The sequence below is a fragment of the Nicotiana tabacum genome, chromosome 20 (assembly GCF_000715075.1).
Source record: "Nicotiana tabacum cultivar K326 chromosome 20, ASM71507v2, whole genome shotgun sequence".
Lineage (NCBI taxonomy): Eukaryota > Viridiplantae > Streptophyta > Magnoliopsida > Solanales > Solanaceae > Nicotiana > Nicotiana tabacum.
In genome coordinates this window covers 12,726,072-12,753,707 of record NC_134099.1, presented here as the reverse complement: position 1 = coordinate 12,753,707, position 27,636 = coordinate 12,726,072, and the positions used below count along the sequence as shown (strand labels likewise).

The 27,636-nt window shown below is 36.8% G+C and overlaps 3 protein-coding genes across 3 annotated transcripts; all 3 read right to left on the bottom strand.

Annotated features, from left to right (window-relative positions):
* Nucleotides 1-229: 229 nt before the first annotated feature.
* Nucleotides 230-4,617, bottom strand: LOC107789704 (DNA-directed RNA polymerases II, IV and V subunit 3-like). Its single transcript, XM_016611562.2, has 3 exons — nucleotides 4,102-4,617; nucleotides 2,439-2,673; nucleotides 230-748 (listed from the first exon to the last, which is right to left on the bottom strand). Exons 1-3 carry the CDS (start codon nucleotides 4,548-4,550, stop codon nucleotides 476-478), a joined length of 957 nt encoding a protein of 318 aa, XP_016467048.1. The 5' UTR covers nucleotides 4,551-4,617; the 3' UTR covers nucleotides 230-475.
* Nucleotides 4,618-6,643: 2,026 nt separating this feature from the next.
* LOC107789696 (uncharacterized) lies at nucleotides 6,644-11,113 on the bottom strand. Its single transcript, XM_016611553.2, has 2 exons — nucleotides 10,977-11,113; nucleotides 6,644-7,626 (listed from the first exon to the last, which is right to left on the bottom strand). The coding sequence occupies exon 2, from the start codon at nucleotides 7,602-7,604 to the stop codon at nucleotides 6,792-6,794; it is 813 nt and encodes a 270-aa protein (XP_016467039.2). The 5' UTR covers nucleotides 7,605-7,626; nucleotides 10,977-11,113; the 3' UTR covers nucleotides 6,644-6,791.
* Nucleotides 11,114-17,439: 6,326 nt separating this feature from the next.
* Nucleotides 17,440-26,340, bottom strand: LOC107789687 (ASC1-like protein). Its single transcript, XM_016611545.2, has 7 exons — nucleotides 26,066-26,340; nucleotides 24,076-24,305; nucleotides 23,573-23,728; nucleotides 20,700-20,885; nucleotides 20,033-20,217; nucleotides 18,221-18,287; nucleotides 17,440-17,829 (listed from the first exon to the last, which is right to left on the bottom strand). Exons 1-6 carry the CDS (start codon nucleotides 26,201-26,203, stop codon nucleotides 18,262-18,264), a joined length of 921 nt encoding a protein of 306 aa, XP_016467031.1. The 5' UTR covers nucleotides 26,204-26,340; the 3' UTR covers nucleotides 17,440-17,829; nucleotides 18,221-18,261.
* Between the last annotated feature and the right edge of the window lie 1,296 nt (nucleotides 26,341-27,636).

Below are 27,636 nucleotides of genomic sequence, written 5' to 3'. Positions count from 1 at the left end.
ATTAGCAATACCATAATTTTTAATACATAGATAAGCATGTATAAAGAGCCCTTTCAAAACCTTTAATACACCAAATCAAACTATCATAATAAATAATCCCAGCATAAATAATCTCAACATTACTAATACACTATATTTAGTACTATTCTTGTACACCCTACCAAACGACCCCTCAGCGGACATAGCGTGCCTTAGCAAGCACATGTGTAGTCAATAGCCGGTCAATACATAGCTGGGAATTGATGATCCATTGAGATATGATATCCAACAACATTTTATCAGTACAAGATGATGGGAAAAACCATTTACTTTCAACAAACAAAACCAGTCTCCTACATTTCCATCACCAGTTAAGTCCTAAAGGGAAAATGGGTTAAGTAGTTCATGGATTTCTTGTCCTTACAAGACATATATTAAACATCAACACTTTCAACAGTTTTAACAAGCGAGGAAGTTCAAATTGACCAATGAGGTTTTACCCTCCGCGCATATGTGCACCCAACTCTCCAAACTGATCATCTGCTTCCACGGTGTCATCTGAAAGGCGTACTGCATCCAATTTCTGCTTCAGCACTTCTATTGCATTGAGTACCAATTGTGAAGCTTTAACTGCGCCAGTCGTTTCAACAGTGAAAATAAAACTATCTTCCTTGGCATGTATCTCTATAAGTCCAGGTTTTCCCATGGCTTCACATTTCTTAAGCACCTCATCATCGTAAGTGTATGCCTCAGCATCAACTACAATAACCTGCAAAGATAAAAATAAAAAATAAAGGCCTAACTTTCAAAAGCAACGAGAAATACGACAACACAATCTGAATAAACTTCAAAAGCTACTCATTTGAGATGTCTCAAGTCGCCTCCTTCTTTGACCTATTAATCCATGTTTCCTTATCATCTGGCTAGGTTAAAAGCTGAGATCTCCCTCATTTTCCAGGTGCAGTAGACTGACCACTGAGTAAGTGTAGAACGAATTAATTCTGTATTTTTACCATTCTTGTTGAGAAGCAAAATGTTTAACCATGATTTTGACTTGTAACGCGGATTCGAATTTGGTGCCTTCTCTTAGAATTAAAATCTTCATATCTGTGCCGAAAAGCTATAGCATCCCCCATTTCCAGAAGGCATTGTCTAGGATTGAAAAGGCTCCAAATCTAGTTTTTCTTAGCCAAAACATCCTTGGATTACATTTTAAATCTTCAGATTTTATAAATTCGATGAAGTTATTGCTGACCAATAAATACAAACATCACTGGACCCTAATGCTGAAATTCCATCTCCTTTGCAATCAAATGATAGAATTCAATGCGCCTTCTCTTTTTACTTTCTTTACAGTCAATGTGCATTTTCCTTATAAGCTCTTAGAAAGCCAGTGTAGTGAAAAAAAACCAATATGCTATTAGACCCATTTCAGATTTGGCAAAAAGATGATGCTTCACGTGAAAAGTTTTGCTTACTCACAGCTAACAGATATACGGAAATATTGGTTTTAATCCTCCAGCACGTTAAACTGTTCTCTATCATTACCCCTAAATAGGAGCCACAACAGAGTTCACCTCATTGGCAGACAAAACTTTAGAAATAAAAAGCCAATATTACCCCCAGCCCCAAACAACTAACGACACCAAATCAAGTTTTCAGGAAAGGTGGATGGGATATGACTACTTAGGCTGACTTCCACCCTAGTTTCTTGCTATGATTTTCTCTACCATAACAAGCTCCAAGCATCCCAGTGAAAGTCATCATCCTAAGTCAGTTCAGTTGTGCATAAATAGTAAATTTCTCCTCATATAGTCCTTACTAAAACATTCCCCTGAAAGAAAATTGTTGTTTGTGACAAATATTACTAAACCTACAATTCATGACAGATTCCAGAAAGCACAAAAAAGGAACTAAAAGGATCACTCTATACATTAATTACAGCCACTGTTACCAATCAGAAGAAATAGTAAACAAAATGGTAATATGCAAAAACAGTTCATGCTCCACAGTTATTTATACCATATATGAGGAGCTTACTCATATTTTATACACACAAGCAATCAAGGACAGCTGTATCAGCCGAGTAAACTCAAGTACTCCCTCTATTCCAAATTAACTTTCTACTTGTGTTTTCTCTTTTCGTCTGAAAGTGTTCAATATTTCCTGAAAAGAGGAATTCTTTTCCTGCACTTACAGTGCCTTTTCTTGGTAAGAGCGCAACAACAACAGAAGCCGAGCATGATAAAAGATCTTGATATAAGCTTAGGCCTCAGGTTAACGGGGGCAGAGGGAGTGTTCATTCATGTTCCTCACCAAATAAAGCATGACATGTTGTCCATTGAAAAAAAGGTAATAGGAACCACAGATAGTGTTCACCAAATCAGAGGAAAAAGTTTAGACATAACAGTATGGCATTTTACAGCAATAAAACATATAAAGTACGAAGTTCAACCAACCTTGTTTTCAGGATCAATGCCAAAGACTTTTGTGGGACTACTGTCTACTAATTCTCTTTTCTCCTCGAGAGTCAAGGTCTCCATCATGTCCTCATTGATGTAGATATCTGGTTCATACATGAAAGTCACAGTTGCTGCAGGAGACCATTTCGCATGATCTTTAGCAATTCCTTTCCGTGCTATTGCTCTTAACCTTAACTCCTGCCCACGTCGTAGTTTCACAATTATGATTCCCCTGCATAAAAGAAAGCAAGACGGTAAATAGCCTATCTGGATAGTAAGCACGTACAAACCAAGACCTTCAGCACCATAAATCTCCAAAATAAGCATATTAGAAAGAACATTATTTCCTCATAATATCAATGAACAGAAAAACGTTTGAGTAAGATAAACTACTATCCTTCTTCATGTGGCACGCTCTAATTAACACTACCTTCAAAACTATTATCCTTTCGAGAAAAGTGACACTATTTACTAAGTTCATCAGGAGCTTGATTGATATCTGATCATTTTATTATGAAAATGCACAAGATGATAATTCAACTAAATTATAGGATAATCTTCTGCAGTCCATAGACATAAGACATATCAAAGGCACCTAATGTGCATCTGCCCAAAAAACAGATTCACCAACTGGAAACAAGAATCAAGTCACCCTTTTTTGTAATCCTTCAGCCAAACTGGACTGCACTTAATTTCTCAAAAACACTAACATCAGTCTGCAATCTCTATCAAAAAAGATGACCTCTGAAAAGAACTATCCCACAGCAGAATGATGTAATTCCTTGTTGGAAGCTATGGAGATAAAAAATACCCATATATTCAAAGACACCAAAAAAATCAACAAATCACTCATCCCAAATCCAAAAATGGCAACTTTACTACCCCCTCTGTCCCAACTTAAATACTCCTATAATTTTTCACCATCGAATTACTCAAAGAAAGCGCTACATCTTATGCAACCAAAGATTTATGCATTCGAAAGCATCTCGACCCTACTTTGACAAGTACCGTATATGATTTCCCAATTTCTGGAAAAATAAACTTAAAAACCTCTCTACCTGGTTTAAGGTTAAATACAAACGAATAAAAAATTTCGACACAATAACACCAACAATAGCAACAACAAAAATGTGTCAACCTAAACTACTTAGAGTAGGCTAAGTGTGCAAGAAAATACTAACTTATTCGAAGATTTATCATAGCTCGAGAAGCTTAATGCCTATACGTACAAAGAAAAGATACAAGTTATGTACTTTGACACTATTAAAGATTTTTTTACACTTACACCGAACTTTAACCTGTGATAACAGATTAACCATTTTTTTATAAATTACCAATTAATGTTTATCAAGAAATTGACCTGTAATTACCTATCAAGCGACCTAGTTGTGTCAACTTTTTGTACACCGTCAGTCCATAAAAACTTAAACGCTATATAAAGCACCTAAATTGTATCAGAGTTTAAGTTATATACAATGTCAGTATAAGGAATTTCTACACCATCTGGTCATAGTTACCTGTTGTAGCAGATAAGCTGTCTTCTTTTCAACATTACATATCCCATATTTTAAGTAGGCTTATTTACAAGAAGAACAGCAATAATGCTTCAGTTCCAAACTAGTTAGAGTCCATAAACCAGCAAAGAAAGGAAAAAACTCACTTATTGGTAGAATTATCAAAACCGGAGGAAGCATCGGAATAATCGACAGGAACAACAGTATGATCCGAACTCAACAAATCTTTGCTAGTAACATCGAGCGTCTGGTCACTAAGGCACTTGACACGGAGGTAAAACTCAACGGAACAATACTCGCACTGTCCGTCACCGTCACACGCGTCACAGTCACGGGAGAAACGCATGCTCATTGCGCGCTCGCTAGTGAGCGGGATGAGACCCAGACGATGAGATATGAACTCGTCGTTGAGGACCGAGGAATTGACCTCGATTTCAACGAGGTCAATGGCGATAGTTGGGACTTCTGCTATCATCACGCGCCGAAGCGCGTTGGCTATGCTGGCGTCGGTGTCGCGCAGCTCGAATTTCATGTAGTCGTCTTTAACTTCACGGATTTTGATCCTTGGGAATCTCTGGTACGAGACGCCCTCCATTGTTGCTTCTGCTTTGTGTTTTTGGTGGGAGGGTTTTGGAAGTGAAATAGTACTGAGGTATACTTTTGCTGGGTTTTGCAAATTTTTAAAGAGTATGGAATTTGCTTGTTGATCCTCTGGTTTGGGATATTTACAGATTGGACCTCCTTATACGGACAACACAAGCGATTCATAAGTCGCATCCTCAAACGCTATTAATAAGTCGCAAAGCGTGACAGCGATTATATAAATTTTTCTTTGTCAAATTTTACTCTTCATTTATATTCTCCGGTAGAGAATCCCTAATTAAAAATATAAATTTTTCTTGATGGTTAACCCTTATAATCAATGAATTTTTAGAAATATAGAAATTCACTAATATTCTTTGATAAATGTAGGAATTTACAAATACATGTATCTAGTCAACAGTGTTTTATTAGTTGAATTTGTTTAAGTCATTAGTAAATATGGTAAAAATAGCACGGTATAGCCAATTTTCGGACTGGTCATTCAAAAATAGTCAACGTTTACCAAGTCAATGAAAAATAGTCATTATTTTGCTGCAACAGAGACCGGTCCAGCATAATATACTGGAGCTCGGTGCACCTGTGTATGAACTCCAGCATATTATGTTGGACCAGTATACTTTGCTGGCTCCAGTATAATATACTGGAGACTGGAGCACTGGTGCTCCAAACTCCAGTATATTATGTTGGACCGGTATACTTACTGGAACTCCAGTATATTATGCTGGAGTTCTAGTGTACTTATGCTGGAACTCCATCATATTATGCTGGAGTTCCAGCATACTTATCCTGGAACTCCAGTATAATATGCTAGAGTTCAAGTATACTTATGCTAGAACTCCAGCATAATATACTGGCGTATTATCCGGGTTTTGAATAGTGTTTTCGCTCAGATTTATCTTTACATGAAAAGTGACTAAATTTCGATTACTTTTAAAACTGGGCTATTTTTGAACGACCAGTTATAAATCTGGCTATTTTTGAATTTCTCCCGTAAATATGTGCTTTACTAAATTGAAAAATAACTCATTACATGTATGGGAGAAACTTCTTGTCATTCTATATTACAGAATGTAAATGAAGAGCTACAATTTTGAAGAAAAAAAATTACATGTAACAAATAATGGTCACAACGAAGATCGAAAATAAAAAAAATTAGGGGTGTTTATTTGCAAATATAAATCGCATTCCATAAATGCAATTCATAAATCATTTTTGGGAAATGCGACTAATAAATTGCATTATGCAAATGCGACTTATGAGTCATGACACATCAGACTTATAAATCGCATTTGGTATGCGTGACTTATAGCATGTCCAACAACGGATTCCATTTGTTCTTCCGTTATGCTTTTATCTCTTCTATAATTTTCTTTTCATTTTTATTAAAAAGCCATGCCACTAAAATTGTTAAGCCAAAATTGCATATTTTGAAGGAAAAAAAATTCTTTAGTCTTGATAAATAGAGTTATCTGGTACTGATGAAATAGCTTAAGTATGCACAATCTGAACTGAACATTGTCGTAATAAAAGAAAAGGTTACATAAACATTACCAGCATAAGTGTTTCACCAGCATTTTCTCTCGGTTAATCGTTTTATACAAGATTTGATTTTTCTTGGATCTTTTTCTATCTTCTCTCACATCTTCCATGTTCCTCGTTATTTGGTTCAAACCCTAAGAATAAAAACATTCTTGAGCACCATGATTCCAGCTTAGTCGAACTAGTGAATTCCGGATACCAATGGTTAAAAACAAAAAACATATATTGAAAGTTTAATCAAGCCAAAGTAAAAGATATGTTGAAAATATATATTAAAATATCTAAGTTTATAAAGTTCCATAATCTGAGCATCCAAGTCTATGAACTAAATGGAAACAATCCTACAGTCAAACCTCCCTATAACCTCGTTTGTTCCGAATATTTTTGGATGTTATAAAAAAGTGTTGTTATACAAAACATATATTATAACATACCATGAAAATTGGTTCAGGAAAAAACTTGACTTTTATAGTGAAGTGTTGTTATATAGAGATGCTGTTATAGATAAGTCTGACTGTAACACCTAGAAAATCACTCTCTAAAAGCTGTAAAACATGAAATTAATTTGACATGGTGAACCATGTTCAAGTTGGTAATCCAGGAACTGATGAAAATATTGCTTTGTTCAAACTACATCGAAATCTAACAAAAAGAAGGAACAAGGTTCCATTTGTTTTAAATCAAAGACATCATATCATGTATAGAGTTCAGAATCAAGAAGGAAATCCTTGTTCCTACCTAATTTTAGGAATTCCTCCTCAAGATCCCCAACGTTAATATGATTCACGCCGGACAGGACATCCTTGAGCAGTAGAGATATAACAAGTGATATAACTGAAATACCAGCTTCAGGCCATGAAACACACAGGGTTCCTCTGATCTTCTTCAACTGACATCGGCTCAATAAAGCAGCCGCCAAGCCATCGACAACACTTCCTGATGGAAGATAGTCTGCGCATTTTACCAGTGGTGAATCTTGATGTCCATCAGCCTTTGCTTTTCTCTCTGCAGATGATTCCAGCTTAAATGCAAACGCTTCATCAGGTGAAAGTTTTCCTCGAAAGTTATTACTACGAATGGAGTCCAGGATTAAGACCTTTTCTGGAATAATCTGTTCTCCAATCAGTAGCTTTGCCACTGTATGAGATCTCTCTGCAGTAACTGGATATTGTACGGACACAATCATAATCAAGTTATCAGCTTCATTCAGGGCATATATATTGCACGATTTATCTTTAAGAGAGGGCTCGACTGAATTGCCAGAGAATGGGATTTCAGGAAGGATAAGAGTTCCGACAAGGGTTTTGGAGGACACATGATGTAAAACTTGAAGTGATGGTGAAGACAGGGCAATGATGAGGAGAGAAGGGCGAGAAAATTTCTCCGGTTTAGGAGTTGCAAACAACAGGAATGGAGAGGGAAGAGGAGGAGACGGAGGACAAAAGTTGTTCAGATCTTCCAAAAAGAACCTTGAAGGTGGAGGGATTTCTGTTAGTACGTCTTCCATCTCTCTTTGGTCAAGCTCTCACCTGCAAATATTCAACAAAATATGTATTTGTCACTTATGGACACATATCCCATGATTGATAGGCTATAAATAAATTCAATTGCCAAAGCACATCACCAAGTCAAAGAGCTTAAGAACATAGCCTTTCGACAAAATTTGGAGATCAACAAATGAAGCGAGGCCATCTATCAAGCGTAGGTTCTTATAGCAAGAAGGGCAAAAGCTAGAGAGTAATTGCCACAAAGCTCTACGACATAAGGTCAGTGTAAAAAATTGAAAGACCAAGCACAAACAATCGAGATCATAACACAACTACAATTGGAGATCGCCAAATTGGCAAGACAATCCAAATCTCAGTTTTAGGAGGTATGTTAGCAATGCTATCATGTATTCTAACTCGGATTGATTTCCAAATTTTGAGGTGATCAATGACATCTCTCCAAATGAGTTGCTTATAGTATCCAGCCATCTTTATTATCTCGTTCGCCAACACCATTGAAAATATGAACTTGAAGAAAAGATAAAAAAGAAAGAATCGAACAAGACCACATTCTGGAAGAAAGAACAAGACCTGGTTACTTAACAAGCTGCGGAGATTCACTTCAATACTATGGTTTGTAGATGCCCTCATCCAAATTACTACTCCGCAATAATTGTATTTAAAAAGAGGAGGCTAGCTGGCCCACATGGACTAGACTGGGGAGTAGCTTAATGACTACGATAATTAGTGGAGAAAATAACCCAAGAAAGAAAACTCTACAAATATTTGTCCATCTTAAATAACACATGATCAGTGGCAATCAACTTTCCTAATGTCAAGAGGAGTCCCAACTGATTGATTGGCAACATGAGGTCGACAATTTTAAAGAATGTGTTTGGATAATCAAGTACTTCTTACTAGCATATGATTCTAAAGTACTTCCATAAGAAAAAAAACACCTTTCCGGAAGGAAAAAAACGAATAAGTGAAGACAGAGAAGAAAAAATAACAAAACAATAATATGAAAATGAAAAGTAAAAAGAAACAGTTTTATGAGACCAAAAACTGAATCAGCATGACATAAAGGGCAACCGGTGCACTAAGCTCCCTCTATGCGTGGGGTCCAGGTAAGGGGCAGACCACAAGGGTCTATTGTACACAGCCTTACCCTGCATTTCTGCAAGAGGCTATTTCCACAGCTCGAACCTGTGACCTCCCAGTCACATAGAGGCAACTTTACCTGTTACGCCAAGGCTCTTCTCCTGAATCAGCATGACATAAGAAAAGGAAAAGATAAACAGCTCCATGGCAAGTGTAAACTTGACAGGAAGCTAAATAAAACTAGCATGAAGAATGCAACCAACGTGAGCAAAAAAATGACAATGTTTTGGCTCAGTTTCCCCTATTTTAGGGTGAAACAGCTGCATTAAAGCTTATTTTCAAACTCAACTTAACCCAAGAATATGTTCAAGAAGATTCCTCAAGCACTAACCTCAACTTAGATGAGCTACAACCACAAAATTATTTTCGTTCGTCAACATCCAGCAGAAGATATAGAAAAAGAAGAAAAGAGAACCGGAAAAAGGAAAGCAGCAGACTTCCAGATTTTATGCAAATTGGTCACTGGCTTGAATAGAAAAGTTATTGGATATCTAAAAGATGTGGGAACAAAACAGTATTCAAGCACTACACCAGAAAGAGAGAACCTACAGGAAAAGATACTCCAGTTCTCTACAAAAGACAGCTAATCTTCTGTAGAAATGGTCACTGACTGGAATAGTTGACTGAAGACATAAAATCATCGATTCTAATTCCAGACTTGGATTCCTTACTAAAGAAAGTTCCAGACTCAGTTTTTTGCATTCCTATAAATGACATGTCATCCACACTTGCTTTAAATTGCCATAAGCAGTGACTAGCTCATACAACCAAAATAAACTTGCTAAGATTTTTGTCCTTTTTGAGAAGAATGTATTTTTTTAATCAGATAACAGAGAGTACCCCATAAATCAACAGGGTCATACTCATAAAATGTGAAACTCCTTGTTATTTAGGATAGGAGAAAACAGAAGGGTGAACCTTCACCGAAAATGAAAGGGTAAAACTGCTTCTGTTATTTGTGCATTACTCCTCTACTTTGTAATCCTCATAAGGGTTCTCGTATAACTAGTGTTCTTGGTAGACAAAAGGATTATTTGTTGTTACAGATATTAAATAGAAATTATCTAACATAGTAACTTTAACTCAAGAGTCAAGGGCCAATGTCGAGGGAGTGAATAGAATTTAGGTAAAACCATAGTTAACTGGTCTGGATTCAAACACCAGACCTTGAAATTAGTGGTCTGGATAATAAAATGGTTGCATTTTCTCGAAAGAAACAAAGATAATTCTTTCATTCACAGCAACAACAACAAGAACACATATAAATTGTTAGCCATCATCCATCCCAAACACCTAGTTGACAAAAGTCTCAAAGCAGCGGCGGAGCCAGAAATTCCAACAAAGGGATTCAAAAATATACTAAAATATCACGCTTAGGATTTAAACCTATTACCTGAAGCAATTTTTGAATCCCCTTTGCATAAAAAATAGAGTCTTTCCTTATGTCAAGGAGATTCAACTGTTTATATATATTCCTAAAAATTTATTCCCCTAGTTACACAATACAAATTTTGAAGAATTAATCCAAATAGCCGCCCACCTAATCTCTTACACTAAAAATAGCCAGAATATGTATAATTCATGTATAATCTATGTATACCGGCTAGAAAAAGTTAATATTGAATCTGGACGCTTATTTGTGTAAAAATCCCTACAATTTTCCCAGAAGGGGATTCAATTGAACCCCATTGGCATAAGTTAGCTCTGCCGTTGTCTCAAAGCGATTGTGTGTTTAAAAAAGATGAAGAGCAGCTACATTTGGCATATTTACAAGCACCATTCACAAAAAAAAAAAAAAAAAAAAAACTGTATGAAAAAATCTCCTTTCTAGTTCAGCAAATAACTTTATTTTTTTTCGCTTTCGCCTCAAGTAAAGAGGTGGAGCTAAGTCATTCAACTGAACCCACTGCTTTCAGCTCGAACTTTGTATATATACGCAAAAAAAAAGGGTGTGTGTGTTGGATCCGTCTCTTCCAAAGTACTAAATGAAACTCAAAATGTAAAGACAGATACTAAATCTATTAACCCTTTTTTCAGGAAATCACGGTGAAATCAAATAAGTACGTTTAATCTTGTAAAAAAGGGACAAAATTGACTATGCAAATTTGAAATTGAGGCTTTCTTTATATAAAATAATTGTAATTTGCAAGTTTGGAACACAATTTAATTGGAAAAAAAGGGATTAGGGTATTTGTATAGTGAGAGAGCACAAGAGAGAATAAGGAACTTACACAAGTCGATTCCGCCGGAAAAAAGTTGGAGAGGAAGAAGAAGAAGATGTTTCTTGCAGAACATTCAAGGTTGAGTCAGAATGCCGGTCTTATTTTTATTTTTTTTTACCATTTTTCCTCTTTTAACTTTTGTTTTATTTTTAATTAGGAATTTTAGTTTTGACATTTTCTTTTCTTTTTTCTTTTTTTCATGCTTTTTCTGAAAGTTGAGAACAATTGTGTAACCTGAGCAATTTCAGGAAAAGGGGGCAAATTTGTTCGTGTACTAGTTCAAATTGAGCAAATTTGTCTTTTTGTCACTTTTGGCGTAATATTTAGTGCGCGTTTGGATATAAGAATTGTAAAATTTTAAAATAGGGTGAACAATTTTTTAAAGTGAAAAAGGTATTTGAAATTTAGAGTTGTATTTGAACATGAATATAATTTTGGGTTGTTTGTGAAATTTTGTGAGTGATTTGAATGAAAATTTTGGAAAATAGCTTTTTGGAGTTTTTCAAATTTTCGAAAATTACCAAAATGCATCTTCAAGTGAAAATTGAAAATTTTATGAACAAATGTTGATTTCGAAAAAAGTGAAATTTTTTTGGAAAAAAAAAAAGGAAAAATTTCTTATGTCCAAACAAGCTCTTATTCTCACCGTAAGGTAAAAGTTTCCTTTTGGAACTTGGAGGGTAACTTTTACCCTAATTAAAAGTTAAGGGATTCATTTAGATATAATTTCTACATTAATGGGCAATTACAAGGTCAGATATGAGACAATTTGATAATGTAAAAGTATGAATAAACTAAAAGTTTAAACTGATGACAAAGTTGAACAATTTGAGATGGTACATGGGCATAGTTGGAACCTTTTTTAATTTTATATGGAATATTTGTACCACTTGAGTTAACATGTGTATAGTAGAAACCAAAAAAAAAAATCAAATTAAACAAACAAAAAATAAAGACTAATACGAAAATGATGACGACTTCATAATTTTACTGACGAAATTTTATTATTGAGGCTAGTTAAGCAAAGTATCCACGTTTCCTTGCTCAAAACAGCTGTTTTTTTCTTCCATGTTGTATTATTTTCCAAAAATCTCTTAACATTTTAGCAATGATAACAATATAAGTCATCTATCCTACATTACCTAGAATTAGAGGTAGCTAAATCTGGTAGAATACGTTCCATCTATCCTACATTAGCTAAACTGGATAAATTTACTTTTTTTTGGTATAACCATGCGACCAGGAGGTCATAAGTTCGAGCCGTGAAAACATCTTCTTGCAAAAATGCAAAGTAAGGCTGCGTGCAATAGATCCTTGTAATCCAGCCTTTCCTGTACCTTGCGCATAGGGAGAGCTTAATGCACCGGGCTGCCCTTTTTTATAACCATCTCAACTTGTTTGGAACTGGGGTGTAATTGTTATTTTATAACCATCTTGAAAATGTTGGTTTATGTTTAGTCAACAATGGCATGCTGAAAATGTTGGTTTATGTTTAGTCAACAATGGCATGCCAATTGGAAGAGTTGGTGGAAAGAGTTGGTGTGGATGCTAGGAGGAAGCTTTCTTCTTTGATGTCACCCATGACATCAAGAGGAAGTAGTTTGATGTCACCAATGACATCAAGAGGAGGTCTCTACCTCTATAAATAGATGCACTCCTTCACTTGTAGAAATCATCCCAAAATAATACAATACATTGTAGTGAGTAGAGAGTTAAGAGAGAAATTCTCTTAAGTGTAATTGGGAAATCTCTCCTTCCTTTGTTAATATTAAAAAGGGCAATTGTTCTCTGGTGAACGTAGGATTATTTTGATCCGAACCACGTTAAATCTTGTGTTCTTTCTTTTACGTTTCCGCTAACAATTGGTATCAGAGCGACAGGATTCTTTAACGATCCAAGGAGAAAGAACAAGCAAATATGAGTTCCATGAAGTTTGAAATTGATAGATTCAATGGACGCAACAACTTCAATATCTGGAAGATCCAGATGATGGCGTTACTGCGGAGGGAAGGTTCAATCCATGCTATTGACGGAAAGTATCCTACGGATATATCAGCTCCCGACAAGGAGAAGATTGAAGGGGATGCATTGAGTGCAATCCAACTATCTCTTGCACCTAACGTGCTTTGTGAAGTGAGTACGGGTACCGAAGATACGGCCAAACAGTTGTGGGAAAAGCTAGAAGGGCTATACCAAGACCGATCAGTGACAACAAGAATGTTGTTACAACGGCGTCTTCACACATTTAAGATGGGGTCAGGTACTTCGTTACAAGATCATTTAGATGCGTTTAATAAACTTGTCATGGACTTAGAGATTGCAGGAATTAAAAGGGAGGAGGAGACGCTTGCATGTGCTTTGCTATTTTCATTGACTTCAGGATATCGTGATATTGAGAATTCAATGATGTATAGCAAGGAGCCTATCAAGCTTGAGCAAGTGCGGCAGACACTTAACTCTAGTGATGTGCGGAGGCACATTGAAAGAGATAGAGATGACCAGGCAAGTGGCCTCTTTGTAAGAGGCCGGACTAGCCAACAGGGAAAGACCAAATCAAAGCACAGATCAAAGTCTCGTGTGAACAAGAAGAATACAGAGTGTTGGGGTTGTGGCAAGAAGGGGCACTTTGAACGAGATTGCCCAATGTCAAAGTCCAAGGAAAAGGCGAGTGCATCTACAGTTGAACAGGTACATAATTTTGATAATGATTATGTACTAACAACATCGTGTAATAATAATAGTAGTTATGAAAACAAATGGGTGTTAGACTCTGCTTGTACTCTGCATATGACGTTCCGAAAAGACTGGTTTAGCAGCTACGAGAAAAGTGGAGGAACCGTAGTAATGGGCAATAATGCAACTTGTGCAATAGTTGGCATTGGCTCAGTTCGGGTTCGCTACCATGATGGAATCGTGAGGACTATTACACAAGTCCGTCATGTTCCTGATCTGAAGAAGAATTTGATCTCCTTGGGTACTCTGGATGAACAAGGCTACAGGTACATGAGCGAAACAGGAACTATGAAGGTGACTAAAGGTTCTTTAGTCATGCTGAAAGGCAAGCTGGAGAACGGCCTTTACACATTGGCCGGAAGCACCATTGTTGGCTCTGCAAATATATCTACAGTGCAGTTATCTAATGATGACAAGGCAAGACTATGGCACATGAGACTAGGTCATATGAGCGCACGTGGACTGGAGATGTTGAGCAATCGTAAACTTTTGGAAGGTGAGAAGATCAGCACGCTTGACTTCTGTGAGCACTGCGTTCTAGGGAAGCAGAAGAAGGTCAGCTTCAGCACTGGCAAACACAAGACAAGAGGAGTGCTAGACTACATCCATTCAGATTTATGGGGTCCTTCTAAACTTTCATCGAAGGGCGGAAAGAGGTATCTTCTCATTTTTATTGATGATTTCTCACGAAAGGTTTGGGTGTATTTTTTGAAGGCAAAAAGTGATGCTTTTGAAGCATTTAAAGAGTGGAAGATTTTGATTGAAAATCAAATGGAGCGGAAAATCAAGTATCTTCGCACAGACAATGGCTTGGAGTTTTGCAATGAAGAGTTTAATGAATTCTGCAAGGTTCATGGGATCTCAAGACATAGGACTGTCAGGCATACCCCACAGCAGAATGGAGTTGCCGAGAGAATGAACAGAACTCTTCTTGAAAAGGCTCGTTGTATGCTCCTACAAGTCAAAATGTCCAAAGTATTTTGGGCTGAAGCAGTTCACACTGCTGCTCATATTGTCAATCGATCTCCAGCATCGGCAATTGACTTTAAGACTCCGAATGAGGTATAGTCAGGTGAACCCTCTAATTATTCATACTTACGAGTATTTGGGTGTCCAGCTTATTATCACGTTAATGAAGGAAATCTTGAACCAAGGGCTAAGAAGGACATATTCGTAGGGTATGTGGATGGAATAAAAGGGTACAAACTTTTTATAGTTAGTAGAGATGTCACCTTCGATGAATCCTCTATACTTGATCCCCGTAAAGTTTCCGTGGAGTTTTCAGGAAACAAGAACAACGAGCAGGTGGAGCTTCCGGTTGAGCTTGCCAAGGAAAAGGATCAAGAGACTCAGGTTAAATATGAGTCAGAAGATGTAGGCGTTGAAGAACTTGCTGTCAATGAACCATACACAATTGAGAAGGGGAGGGAGAATAGGCAGACACGAGAACCGGAACGCCTTATAAATCAAGCAAACTTGATTGCATATGCGTTCGTAGCTGCACAAGAAGAGATTAAAGATCTGGAGCCCTCCTCGTATATTGAAGCAACTTCTTGCAAGGATGCCGCACAATGGCGGTTAGCCATGACTGAAGAGATGGAGTCTCTTCACAAGAATCAGACATGGGTCTTAGTGAAAAGACAAAAGGGGAAGAGGACAGTTGGATGCAAGTGGGTCTACCGAAAGAAAGAGGGAATTCCTGAAGTGGAAGATGCTAGGTTCAAGGCGAGATTGGTTGCAAAAGGTTTCAGCCAAAAGGAGGGAATTGACTACAATGAGATTTTCTCTCCGGTCGTGAAGCATAGCTCAATTCGCGTGCTACTAGCATTGGTTGCACAATTTGACTTGGAGCTTCAACAGCTTGATGTCAAAACTGCTTTCTTACACGGTGATCTAGAAGAGACAATCTATATGGATCAACCTGAAGGTTTCCTAGCTGAGGGAAAAGAAGATCACGTATGCCAACTAAAGAAGTCTTTGTATGGTTTGAAGCAATCCCCTAGACAGTGGTACAAGAGGTTTGATGCATTCATGACTACACATGAATTCTCAAGGAGTGCATTTGATAGTTGTGTGTATCACAAGAAGATGTCTGGTAACTCAATGATTTATTTACTGTTGTATGTTGATGATATGCTTATTGCTGCTAACAACATTACAGAGATAAATGCTTTGAAGAAACTATTGAGTAAGGAATTTGACATGAAGGATTTAGGAGCTGCAAAGAAAATCCTTGGTATGGAGATTTCAAGAGAAGACGATGTTATACATCTTTCTCAGAAGAGGTATATTGAAAGGGTTCTCGAGAGATTCAATATGCAAACGTGCAAGCCGGTAAGTACACCATTAGCTCCTCATTTTAAACTTTCAGAGTCACAAATGCCTCAGTCCGAGGATGAGGTGGAGCATATGTCAAAGATTCCTTATGTCAGTGCAGTTGGTAGTATTATGTATGCTATGGTATGCACACGTCCAGATATTGTTCAATCTGTAAGTGTGGTAAGTAGATACATGTCCAACCCAGGAAGGAGGCATTGGGAAGCTGTCAAGTGGATATTGAGATATCTCAAAGGAGCTTCTGGTGTTGGTCTTACCTTTCGAAAAAGTGGTACAGGTATTTCAATTCTCGGTTATGTGGATTCTGACTATGCAGGAGATCTTGATGAAGAAGGTCCACAACTGGATACATTTTTACCCTCGTTGGCAGTGCCGTCAGTTGGAAGTCGACTTTGCAGTCGATTGTCGCTTTGTCTACGACAGAAGCAGAATACATGGCAGCAGCGGAGGCGGTAAAGGAAGCTATCTGGTTGAAAAGTTTAGTAGCGGAATTGAGTTTGGTTCAGCTGGAATCAGCTCTTAGATGTGATAGTCAGAGTGCTATTCACCTAATGAAAAATCAGAGATTTCATGAGCGCACTAAACACATTGATGTCAGATTTCATTTTATTCGAGATGTTATTGATGAGGGAACTATCAAGGTCGTGAAGGTTATCACAGACGATAATGCTGCAGACATGTTGACCAAGATAGTCCCGCTCGCTAAGTTTGCACACTGCAAGGACTTGGCGGGGGTGTGCATCAACTGATGCAACTCCGAAGAGAACAGTTGCTAGGTGGAGGTGGTATGTTCAACAATGGTTTGATTCTTCTTGTTTCTTACAACGGGGTTGCCCAGTAAGCTTAGAAGTTTTGGCCAGAGTTGTTCACACGCTCGAAACACAAACCAAGGTGGAGATTGAAAATGTTGGTTTATGTTTAGTCAACAATGGCATGCTGAAAATGTTGGTTTATGTTTAGTCAACAATGGCATGCCAATTGAAAGAGTTGGTGGAAAGAGTTGGTGTGGATGCTACGAGGAAGCTTCCTCCTTTGATGTCACCCATGACATCAAGAGGAGGTCTCTACCTCTATAAATAGATACACTCCTTCACTTGTAGAAATCATCCCAAAATAATACAATACATTGTAGTGAGTAGAGAGTTAAGAGAGAAATTCTCTTAAGTGTAATTGGGAAATCTCCTCTTCCTTTGTTAATATTAAAAAGGGCAATTGTTCTCTGGTGGACGTAGGATTATTTTGATCCAAACCACGTTAAATCTTGTGTTCTTTCTTTTACGTTTCCGCTAACACATCTCATATCCAGTACGCACTCCGATTAATCCAAATTTACGTTGTATAAGGCTCATTAAAGGGGAGTCGCTGCCTACCAGGGATTTATGGACTTATAATGCAGATGGAATTTCTGTAAAAACCATGCAAGAATAAAATGTGATTTCCAAGCACAACTGGAAACTGCTGCTGAAGCTCCATGAATAAGTTTACATCAACTCAACTCCCTTCGGGCGCGAAAAGCTGGCAGCAGTTTCAAGTCTTTCTATATCACATTAGAAGTCACTATGCACATTCTCGGTGCCAAAAAAATTACAAAAAAAGAAAAAGGAAATGTCCCTGTGCCAGTTTCAATAACCAGAAAATGGTGAGTTAAATTAACTTCAAATGATCAATTAGCTTTCTGCTCCATAATGCAGTTCCTTCAACCTACCTTCAACTACTCACAAGCTTTCATGAGCCAAAGCATCAATTTCTCAGCTCATCGACAAGTTCATAAGAGCATTCGGTTGTTTCCTTTCTGCAAAAGAAAAGCACAACAAACATAAACAAGTAAATCAAGAGACTCCTCCTCATCAGCTGAGCTCAAATAGCCAAGAAAATAACACAACGTGAAAGTTATTTCACAAAGAACTTAGCATACATGTAGAATTTCACAGCAATTATTGAAAACATATTTGCGATTAAAACGAAAGGGACAGCGATTCTGATTTTAGTTAAAGCAGGAATGTCCTCAAAAACCTCTCATGGCGTTGAAGGAACATAAACAATTACATACGCTTTTTTTTTAATAGATTAAAATTGTACATGTATTATATATATACCATATAATTCATAAAAACTGATCATTGTGACCCTTGTTTATCTTTTTCCCCATTTAGCATCCAAATGAATTAAGATTGATCAACTACCTTCACGTGAACATCACACCAGTAGAAGTCTTAGGGCACGGTCAATCTTCATGTTCATCTTCAGAATCTGCATGAGGTAGAACACAATCAAGGACCGTAATTGAATATAGGGAAAAAACAGTTTGCTCCACTGAAGGAGTCATTTAGTTTCTTAACTGCTATGACCAATAACATTTTAATGGGAAGACCTTACACCATTGACCACTAGAGCAAGGAAAACTCGCTATGAGCTCTAGAAAGTGAACAACAGAAGCAAAATTAGTCAGTGTCTACAGGTAAATATAGGGCTTAGAATAAACATATGTTGAAAAACGGATACCTCTTTTCTTCGTATTGGATGTTATTCACACAGCTTTGAAATGCGTCACTGCTTATTAATGACAGTATAAGTTTTTGAAGTTCCTATTTCTATACTTTGCAGACATGGACGTGCGCAAACATGTTTTCTACAATCCCACATCGAACCCAGCTTGTGAAAGCAGTAAAAACAGTCCAATCCGTTTAACTCCTTGTTTTTAATCCTAAAAAGTGTTGACACTCTTATAAACATTAATTAAAATAGAAGTACTATACAGATGCACATAGAGGTATGGACTAGAAGCTATTTGAGGCTATGCACAAAAAACAAGTGATCCTATTTGAATTGTGTTCTGAAAAGTAGATAAAAAAAAATTCTCCTAGGATGAAGCAACTCAACATAGTAGAGATCACTTGGTAACATTGCGTAGAATTTGATTAACTTCGTGAAGGTACATATTGGAAATAAATTCTGCGACATAACCAAAGGAAATTTCACCATTGTCATAGTTATTAAGAGCATGGGTAGCACAAGCGCCTGGGGTTTTATGGAAGTCTATGGGTCAGTAGGAAGGGGTCTATATGGAGTTCTGGAAATCATCAGGAGTCAAGTTCCAAGCACAAAACAAACAAGATTCCTTATCTCTCAGTCACAGACACAAACAGTGTAAATGGGAAGGACCAAAGGACAGCATTTTCACAGTGAAATCCTCCTATAGCGAGTTCTAAGGTGAGAGAACATAGAGTTTCCTCATACATGAATTGGTTCCCAGGGCCCCGGGGCAGATATTATTTTTTGTGTGGGTAGCAACATGGGAAGCCATTTTACGCAGAGAACGTGAAGAAAGGAACGAGAGTTCAGATCATATGGTGTTTTATGTGCAAAAAGGTAGGAGAGGACGTCAATCCTCTGCAGTTCTTTGTCTAATGCATACAGACTATGGTGCGCGTGGAAAATGTTTGGTGTTCATAGGTGATGCCGGGAACTGTTAGAAATGTGCTACTAGGTCAGAAATTCAAGAGGAAGAGATGAAAAAGAGAACTTGATTTCCTCGCATGTTCTAGATCCCATATTCCTCTTCTCTTATTATCTTTATTATGTCAATTTTCGATCAGAAAAGCAAGGCGCAAACAACTTTACAACCGCTTCATCATCTTTGATCCGTAAAAACATGAAAACATCACCTTATTATCTCACATAAAAGAAAACATAAAAACATCATAAAATGCCATATTTGGACTCCAAAGTTTGGACAGAGAGAAACTGTAAATGTTTTGAGGTGGGAAAAAAATAACCACAAGCTAATTGCTGAATAGGACAAAACTACATTTCTATCCCTCGACCAGTAAGTGAAATGCATGGAAACGTTACATTTGCACTTTCCTGTCTCTTTCACCATGCAAGGAGCAAATACTTGAAATAAAATTTAAGCTATGGCTTTACTTTAGCCATGATTTGCAGTGAACAATGTAAGATCAAGATGTTCAAGATAAGCATGTGGCTCTTAAACTTACCAGAACGAACGTCCTCACTCAGTTGGCCCCTTGCTTGGATTTGTTTAACAAGCATCCGGTATATCAACACCCACCAATATATATGAAGAACCATCAAGCAAAATAGAAGAGAATTAAAGATATAATAATAGATTGGTCCATCCACTTTGTGTTTCTCCTTATCCAAAGTCTGGAGAACTTCATAACTGCATTAACAGAAAAATAAAAGAACTTTCACATATATCTCGTACACAACTATTTCTCACGAAAAGGGTAACATTAACTGGTAAGTTCATATTTCTGCAGAAAACACAAATGAAGTTTTCAAAAGAGAACTAAGTGTGAATATCAATCTATCAACAACTCCATAATGCTACACTAGTTGACCATATTAAATCCTCTGAATTAAGAACTGAGCACTAATACACAGCTTACTTAGCTGCTGGCAACCAATGTGTTAAGGATATGGCATAAAGCAATGCAGGGAAAGCTGATATAAAGCATAAAGAAGCATATTATTTTGAACTCCATCATCAACAAATGATAATGCAAATTGGAACTTAAGGAAGTGAATAACACATAAGATAGTGCTTCTTTTTTAAGAAGGTTAAATCAAGAAATGAAGGGTTCGACAAGAAAACAGAAAGCAGCTTCTTTGTAAGTAGGAAAAAAAGCACCTATGATTCACCTGGTACTCCAAAGAACCCAGAACGGGAAGTATGTGAGGCGAAGTACAATCCAGGATAAAACAAAAAGAATAAATGAAAAGCTAGCAAGAGCTTCAGCACCACTGTATTTGGACATCTTTCCGATTTCGAGGAATATATCACTGGCATCATGAAGGGCTAAAACTACTGAACCGACACGTGCAAACCTGCATATAATAAAAACAGAAAGCCAATAATGTTACATGCTGATAACTTATCTTTATGATAGCACAGTATTCATAGCTTTACGTATTGATGGCATCATGAAATTCAGTAGTTCACAGTTTGTAATTCGTCCCTGAGAAACCTCAAAAATCTTTATTGCTTTTGTGATTCTTCTCCACCACAAAATATTTTGAACATGAATCATCAAGGCAATTAAAATTCAACTTCACATTATTGAGACAGTTGTCCAAAGAGCATCAACCTTGTCAGTAGAAGAACACATTTGCTATAAAAAATGAAGAATAATTTGTACTATAACTTTTGACAATTCCTCTTATAAGTAAATATGTCTTGATAAATGGAAGTAAAACATATATGCTTCATCAAAATAGGGAATCAAACCAAAATATGACACTCTACATATTGCAGCCAGTCATCTACACTAATCGGAACCTCAGGTGCTCGAAAAGCTTTTCAACATAAGAAAAAAGATGAACGATATATATACAAAAGCTATATGACTCCTTCCAAAATTGTTAGCATCAGTGTCGGAGGAGTCACACCTATGCTCTTTCTTGGGTATTCGGAGAAGGCTTTAATACAATTATATTTTTGAAGGAAAGATTTGGATGTGTCTCCTTTACTAGCATAATGGAGAGGTCTTTAAGAGTTCTTCAATAACCATCACATAGTTGATCTTTGTCTGAAAGGTGTAAAACTCATTTGGTATAGGGTGGAAGAGTCCAGTGTAAATAAATACTTGATCGTTAACGGATCAGGACATATGAAAATAGTAAGGACATAATGATCACAGACTATTGATGAGTATGTATATATATACTTTCATTATTCATTAGTGCGTGTTCCTCGAGCCATTAGAAAATTATGATTTTCTTTCTGGCTAGCAATGAGGGAAGCCGTCCTGGAAATGGACAAAAGGGAGAAAAAAAAAACTCACATGACTTGGTGCTATCTTACAAAAAGTCGATAAAAATTTGTACCAAATATTACTGCACTCTCTTATTATGGCCCACCTTACGTAATGAAAACAATTTCATCCTAGAATTTCCTTTCAACATCGATCTTACTAACCCACAACCCAACCTTAATGCCAACATTCTCAAGTAGTGTAAACATAGATTTTTAGTACTTGTTCATCATATAATAGTAGTATCTCCGACACTGCTCTAGCTGATATCATCTCATTTTGACCGACTTCCTTTCACACACTTGCACGCTTCTAAAAACTGGTTGAAAAGTACATCCATCTTTGTCTCATTGATGAATACCAACTCTATCATCCTTGTATGTTCGATGCATACCAAATCTACCCCTAGCTCTCTCAGCCCCACCTTGATAATGAACCTTTTGCTTGGGTGATTTATCCCTTTACATTCCATGAACAAAACTATTTTGAGCTCCGTATACGTTATTCACAATCCTCTCCCAAACTCACCTGTTAATTTCATCACCCCAAGTCCCTCTTTTATTGCATTTGGTCTCACTAACCCCTCTTCTTCTCCCCACTACTCACTTCCCTCTTTGTTGCACTTTGTCGATTAGGATGCCAATTATTTCCCCCTTAAAACTTTGAAATGTTATCCTCAAACAGAATTAAAGCCCGTATGTGAGGGGGCGTATTGAAGACATAATTAAGTAAATAAACGTGTGCTCTCTCTAAGAGCTTAAGATTTTAAATGAGATGGTTAGACACTTCAATTATTACCACTGAGCTACTCCTTGACCCAGTAAGTATTCCGATTTAATAATCCATCCCAACATAGAGACAGGTGCAAAACTTATGTGCTTGCTGGCTGTTTGCCTTAATCCTTAGACTCTTGTTCATGTATTTTTTCTTTCTTGTTCATTTTTTCTCCGTGCAAGACAACAAATTATATTAATAAGAGCAGAAAGGTCAAAAAAGATGGAGGAAACGACGTCAAAAAAAAGTAGGCAGAGATGCTAGGTTGCATTGAAACCACTTTCCTATCATCTGCCAATCTATTATAAATATGTCCCAACATTAACCTATTGCTTTATACAACAAGGATCTTGGTTTCTATCTACTTTCTTTATAACCGCGAAATCCCGGAGGGCTAGTGGCGCACAGTCCGAAAATCAACGGATAATGAGCTCGTCCATCTACCGGTGTCCACTTAAATATTAGGCTCTTGTCTGTGGCACGGTTCAAACTCATGACGTGCCTAATCACACAATATATGTTGCACTCTTACTAGACAAAATACCCGGGAACTAGTTTATATCTACTTTTTATCTCAAAATAATCAAAATATCGACAAAGACAAGAACTAACCCATAATCTGCATTCTAGAAGATCCCCTAAATCAAATAACTCCATGAGAAGCACGAAAATTTGAACATAATTTACAAAATCCATGTGCCTGACATTTTTTTACACGTTCATTATCGTCGTTGAATTTGGATTTTACTTCTCTGTATCTGATATGGGAAACTAGTTGCTATAATGTTTTTGGCATGCATCTGCTTCCAGTAAGAATTTTAAACTAATAACACATAAGCCCCCTGCTTCAATCGTGTTTGGCTCCAAGAAGTTGAATGCCCTGAAAATTTCTGTCCCTTTACAAAAGATAGACTTATACCAGCACAATCTCAGCAAATAAAATGACCTTTTATTTAGCGCTATAAGCTCACCTCAACAGAAACACACCTGGATATATAGGAAAAGGCGATAAGAATCGCAGTGGCAAGATGATGACTCATCGAAACTCCAAAGTCAGAGCGTCTTGTCTCCCAAAATATTAGCGCAAATATGGAGTATGCATAGAACCCGCCAGTATACATGTAAAGTGCCTTCAGTTTGGACCTAAATTTACACAAGACAGTCACTCAGATAGGCAGAGACTACTAAGTATCAAAACCATGTAAGCTAAACTAAAATTCATCAGCTCTAGCTTTTGAAAATGTTACTATGATTTATGGAAAAAGAGGCCATAAACCAGGAGCTTCTGTCTGCAAGAATCACAATTATTTCCCAGAAAACATATAGGATGTTCAATCTGAAACAAACCAGTTACTCTTGCCTGCAAACTTTACCACTTATTTCTCAAAATATTAGCAGTCACCACCTCATCCTCAACCCCCCCCCCTTTCAAATGCAACACAAGAAAACACAAAGGACAGAAGTTAAGAAGCAAATAGAAGAGGTCTTACTTGTACATCTGGTCAGGCCAGACCTGATCACCGGGCCCTACCCAAAAGTATTTGGTTTCTGTCAACCAAGGCTCATTGTATGTCACCACAAGTGCAAAAACTTCCGCAGAGAGAAAATATATACATTTCCATGCTGATTCCTTGAATTTCCGTATCTTTTTCCTCCGATCATCAGTCTCATTTTCTATCCTTTCTTGTCCTTTCCCAAATATTAACCTTCTGGCCACTTTCTGCAATATGTACATAAATTCCATGTCGAAAGGAGATCATCAAGAAGAACAATTCATGTAGAAAGAAGTGGAGAGGTACTACCTATTCTAGAAGCAGCATCACATGATTCTATAGAAAAGAAATTCCAAGTGAAGACTAGAGAAAATTGAAAGGAGGAAAATTAGAAAAGGATATAGCAAGAGTTAGACTTTACATGATTAAGTTTGCCAGTTCGCCTCAAACTTGATGACTCTAAACACAACTATTCACGTCTCTTTAGAGAAAATACGCCTCATTTTCATCAACTGCTTCGTGCCTCTATCGTTTCTAGTCAGTCTGCCTCTTCTTTTAAAGCATAGCTTCTTTCAATTGGTGAATCAGAAAAGCTTTTTATTAAGTGCAGACCATTTTAATCCTTTTCTGTTCCCTATAGCAACTGTATCTTTCTATTTTATTTTTATTTTTATTTTTTATTTTAATTCTGTATAATATCGGAGTGAGATGAGCTTAAATGAAGCAACAAAGTTAGTGAAAATTCATATAGCCGACCCCAACGTGCTTGTGATCGAGGTGTAGTTGTAATTGTTGTTGGTGGTGGTTTACAGGAATTGTATATTCAATATCTATAATTTGCTTACTTCTTTCTTCCTAACCGCATTAATATCTTAACATCCCTTTAGCTAAACTTGTCCAAGTAAGATGGCAACATTTAATTGCAAAATATTTGTGCCAGCTGCTTTATTTGCTAGGCAAGAAAAGGAAATATAGAAAGGAAAAGGGAATCTGCATCATTTTGAGCACAATTATAGTTTTTACTTCTATTGCAAATACTTGAACTAAAAATTAAGCAAGTAAAGCTCTATCTGATAATATCACAATAAGCATCGCAACAACTTCGCATCAATGGTAACCAAAGTATACTCCCCTACTCTACACATAAGCAAACGATACCCCAGGAATGTGAGTTCTTCTCCTACTTCAAGATTGGTTAACCAATTTAATATGTAAATTTTCTTTATGACAGCGGTATTCGCGCCAACTTGCACACACCTCGACTATGCCACCATATGACTTAGGAGATGGAAAGAAATCACGTAGAGATTTTTCTTAAAAGATTTCAATGGGTGCTTAGAACCTTGAACCAATCAAAACACTCATTCTCATGAATCTCAGCCTCCTATTTTGTTACATGCACTTGCCAAGGATATGACTTTTGCTTCTAGAACTAGCAGTTTTAACTGAATAGCTAAAAACTTCAACTCACTCAAAAGACCAATTTTCTCTTCTTCTTTTTTTGATAACCCAGAAATCCCCCAACGCCAGTCGCACACAATTCGAAACTCAGTGGATAATGGACCCGTCCCCGTGGGCGGAGCTAGAGACCAAGGTACTGGTTCGGCCGAGCCTAGTAAACTTGGTCCATGCTCTGTATTTATCTTAAAATTTTCATTTAATATATATATATTATTAATTTAAAAACCAGTAACTTGCTAGAATCATGAACCCATAAATTTCAAATCTTGGCTTCGCCCCTGCCCGGTCCCACTACCCTTCTCCACTAAAATAGTGGTGGTGTCACTCAGAAGACCAAGTTACTAACATAGAGATCCTACAATTTACATTTAGATTCATCCAAACCAAAATCATCAAAACTAACAAAACCCCATCTAAAAAAACAACCAAAAAATTCACAAAAATGCCAAGCATCCACAAGTTTCAATACTGAATCATTGAACAAAATCTACCAAAAAAGAACAAACTTTTAAAAAAGGAAAGTTACCTCAAAAACAAATCTATCAAGCAAGAATCTGATTGTGGGAAAGAAGAGGGCAAACAGTGGAAGAACAGCGAAATCTTCATATCCAGGGTAAGATTCATATTCCCAATTAAGAAAACTCCCAATTTGAAGCATACCCATTATCTCAATTTCCCAAAAGATTCAATCTTGCATATGTTATATGTGAAATTTTTGATGGGTTTGCATGTGAATTGAGAAAATTCCGGTTTTTTTAGACCCTTTTCTGAGTCTGAGTTGGAGTGTGACTTTGGGAGCTTCGTTTAGCTCGAAAGATTGGATCAAGTGGAGGATGGTGGGGCCCATGCCAAAGCACATTTAATTTTAATAAATAATGGTCATTAAACTATTGACTTATGTCCCGTCTATTATATGGCACGAAAGACATTTTAAAAGACTATTATATTTTTAGGGTATGTTTGGTATAAAGAAAAATATTTTTAGCCAAGTGCACATATATTCTCATGGATGTTATTTAGAGATTAGTCAGCTTTTATTTTGTTTTAAAATTTTAAACTAAAAATCTGAATTATAGGACAATTCAGATCCCAAAATTGCACTGAAAAACTAAAATTCAGAACATATTGGTTAATTCTTAAATAGCAGCCCTTTATAGTGGCTACGTGGTGTCATTTCTATGGAAAACATTTACTAAAACTCCTTTTCAATCTTACTTCGTCCTATTCTTCACTCTCACCCCATCCTCCCCCTCCTACCCACACCCTCACCCCTAACCCGGGCCTACCAACGCCGCCCTTTTCCCCTAATATTGCCACCACTTCAGCCCTTAGACCCCGATTTATGACCCTCCCAGCCTTTACCCATTTCGTCTCATACAGTGTTACCTAAATTATATTTTCCAATAATATTTTGTGCTACCTAAACAAACACCGAAAATATAGTAAAAATCCCACTTATTTTTCAAGAAAAATACTTTCCATCGTACCAAACACACCCTTAATCATAATTTATTCAATTATCATTATCATTTTCAAATGTCTCAAGTAATTAATATTCTAGCAATGGTAAGTTCGCAAAAAATGATAAATGCTTATTGTTTTTCCGCAAAAACAGCAACAACAACGTTTTAGTCTTAAATAAGTTGGAGTTGACTATATGAATAATCACTGCTTCATTTAATTCACCATGTTATCATCATATATATCAAATAAGAGAAAAAATGACAGATGAGACATATATGTGTGTGTGTGTGTGTATGTGTGTGTGTGTGTGTATGTATGTCTAACTAGTTTCTATGAGTGTGCATTGTACGATAACAATTGCACGTTGATGTTCCGATCGTAAAAAAACACTCATACTTTTCAAATGTTATTACACTTACATGACACTTGAATTTAAATGATTCGACGTTATCGTCTGAACCTACGAATAATATATGTACTTATAAAATAAGAGATATAATCGTATCTTACCTAATACTTCTTTATATATGATATTTTTTATGTTTGTTTCCTCATGATACTTTGGTTGCTTTGTTATGATGAGAACTCTCGTTCTCGACAGTGATATCCCTCTTGAAAATATAACATCTAATG

Excerpts from the sequence above, each read along its gene's own strand:
- LOC107789704 (XM_016611562.2), bottom strand. The coding sequence starts at position 4,550 with ATGGAGGGCGTCTCGTACCAGAGATTCCCAAGGATCAAAATCCGTGAA. Across the intron at positions 2,674-4,101 it reads TTTGATAATTCTACCAATAA|GGGAATCATAATTGTGAAAC; the intron begins GTGAGTTTTTTC and ends TCTTTTATGCAG. Across the intron at positions 749-2,438 it reads GCATTGATCCTGAAAACAAG|GTTATTGTAGTTGATGCTGA; the intron begins GTTGGTTGAACT and ends TTATCTTTGCAG.
- LOC107789696 (XM_016611553.2), bottom strand. The coding sequence starts at position 7,604 with ATGGAAGACGTACTAACAGAAATCCCTCCACCTTCAAGGTTCTTTTTG.
- LOC107789687 (XM_016611545.2), bottom strand. The coding sequence starts at position 26,203 with ATGGGTATGCTTCAAATTGGGAGTTTTCTTAATTGGGAATATGAATCT. Across the intron at positions 24,306-26,065 it reads TTGATAGATTTGTTTTTGAG|AAAGTGGCCAGAAGGTTAAT; the intron begins GTAACTTTCCTT and ends TACATATTGCAG. Across the intron at positions 20,886-23,572 it reads GCCTTTTCCTATATATCCAG|GTTTGCACGTGTCGGTTCAG; the intron begins GTGTGTTTCTGT and ends TATTATATGCAG.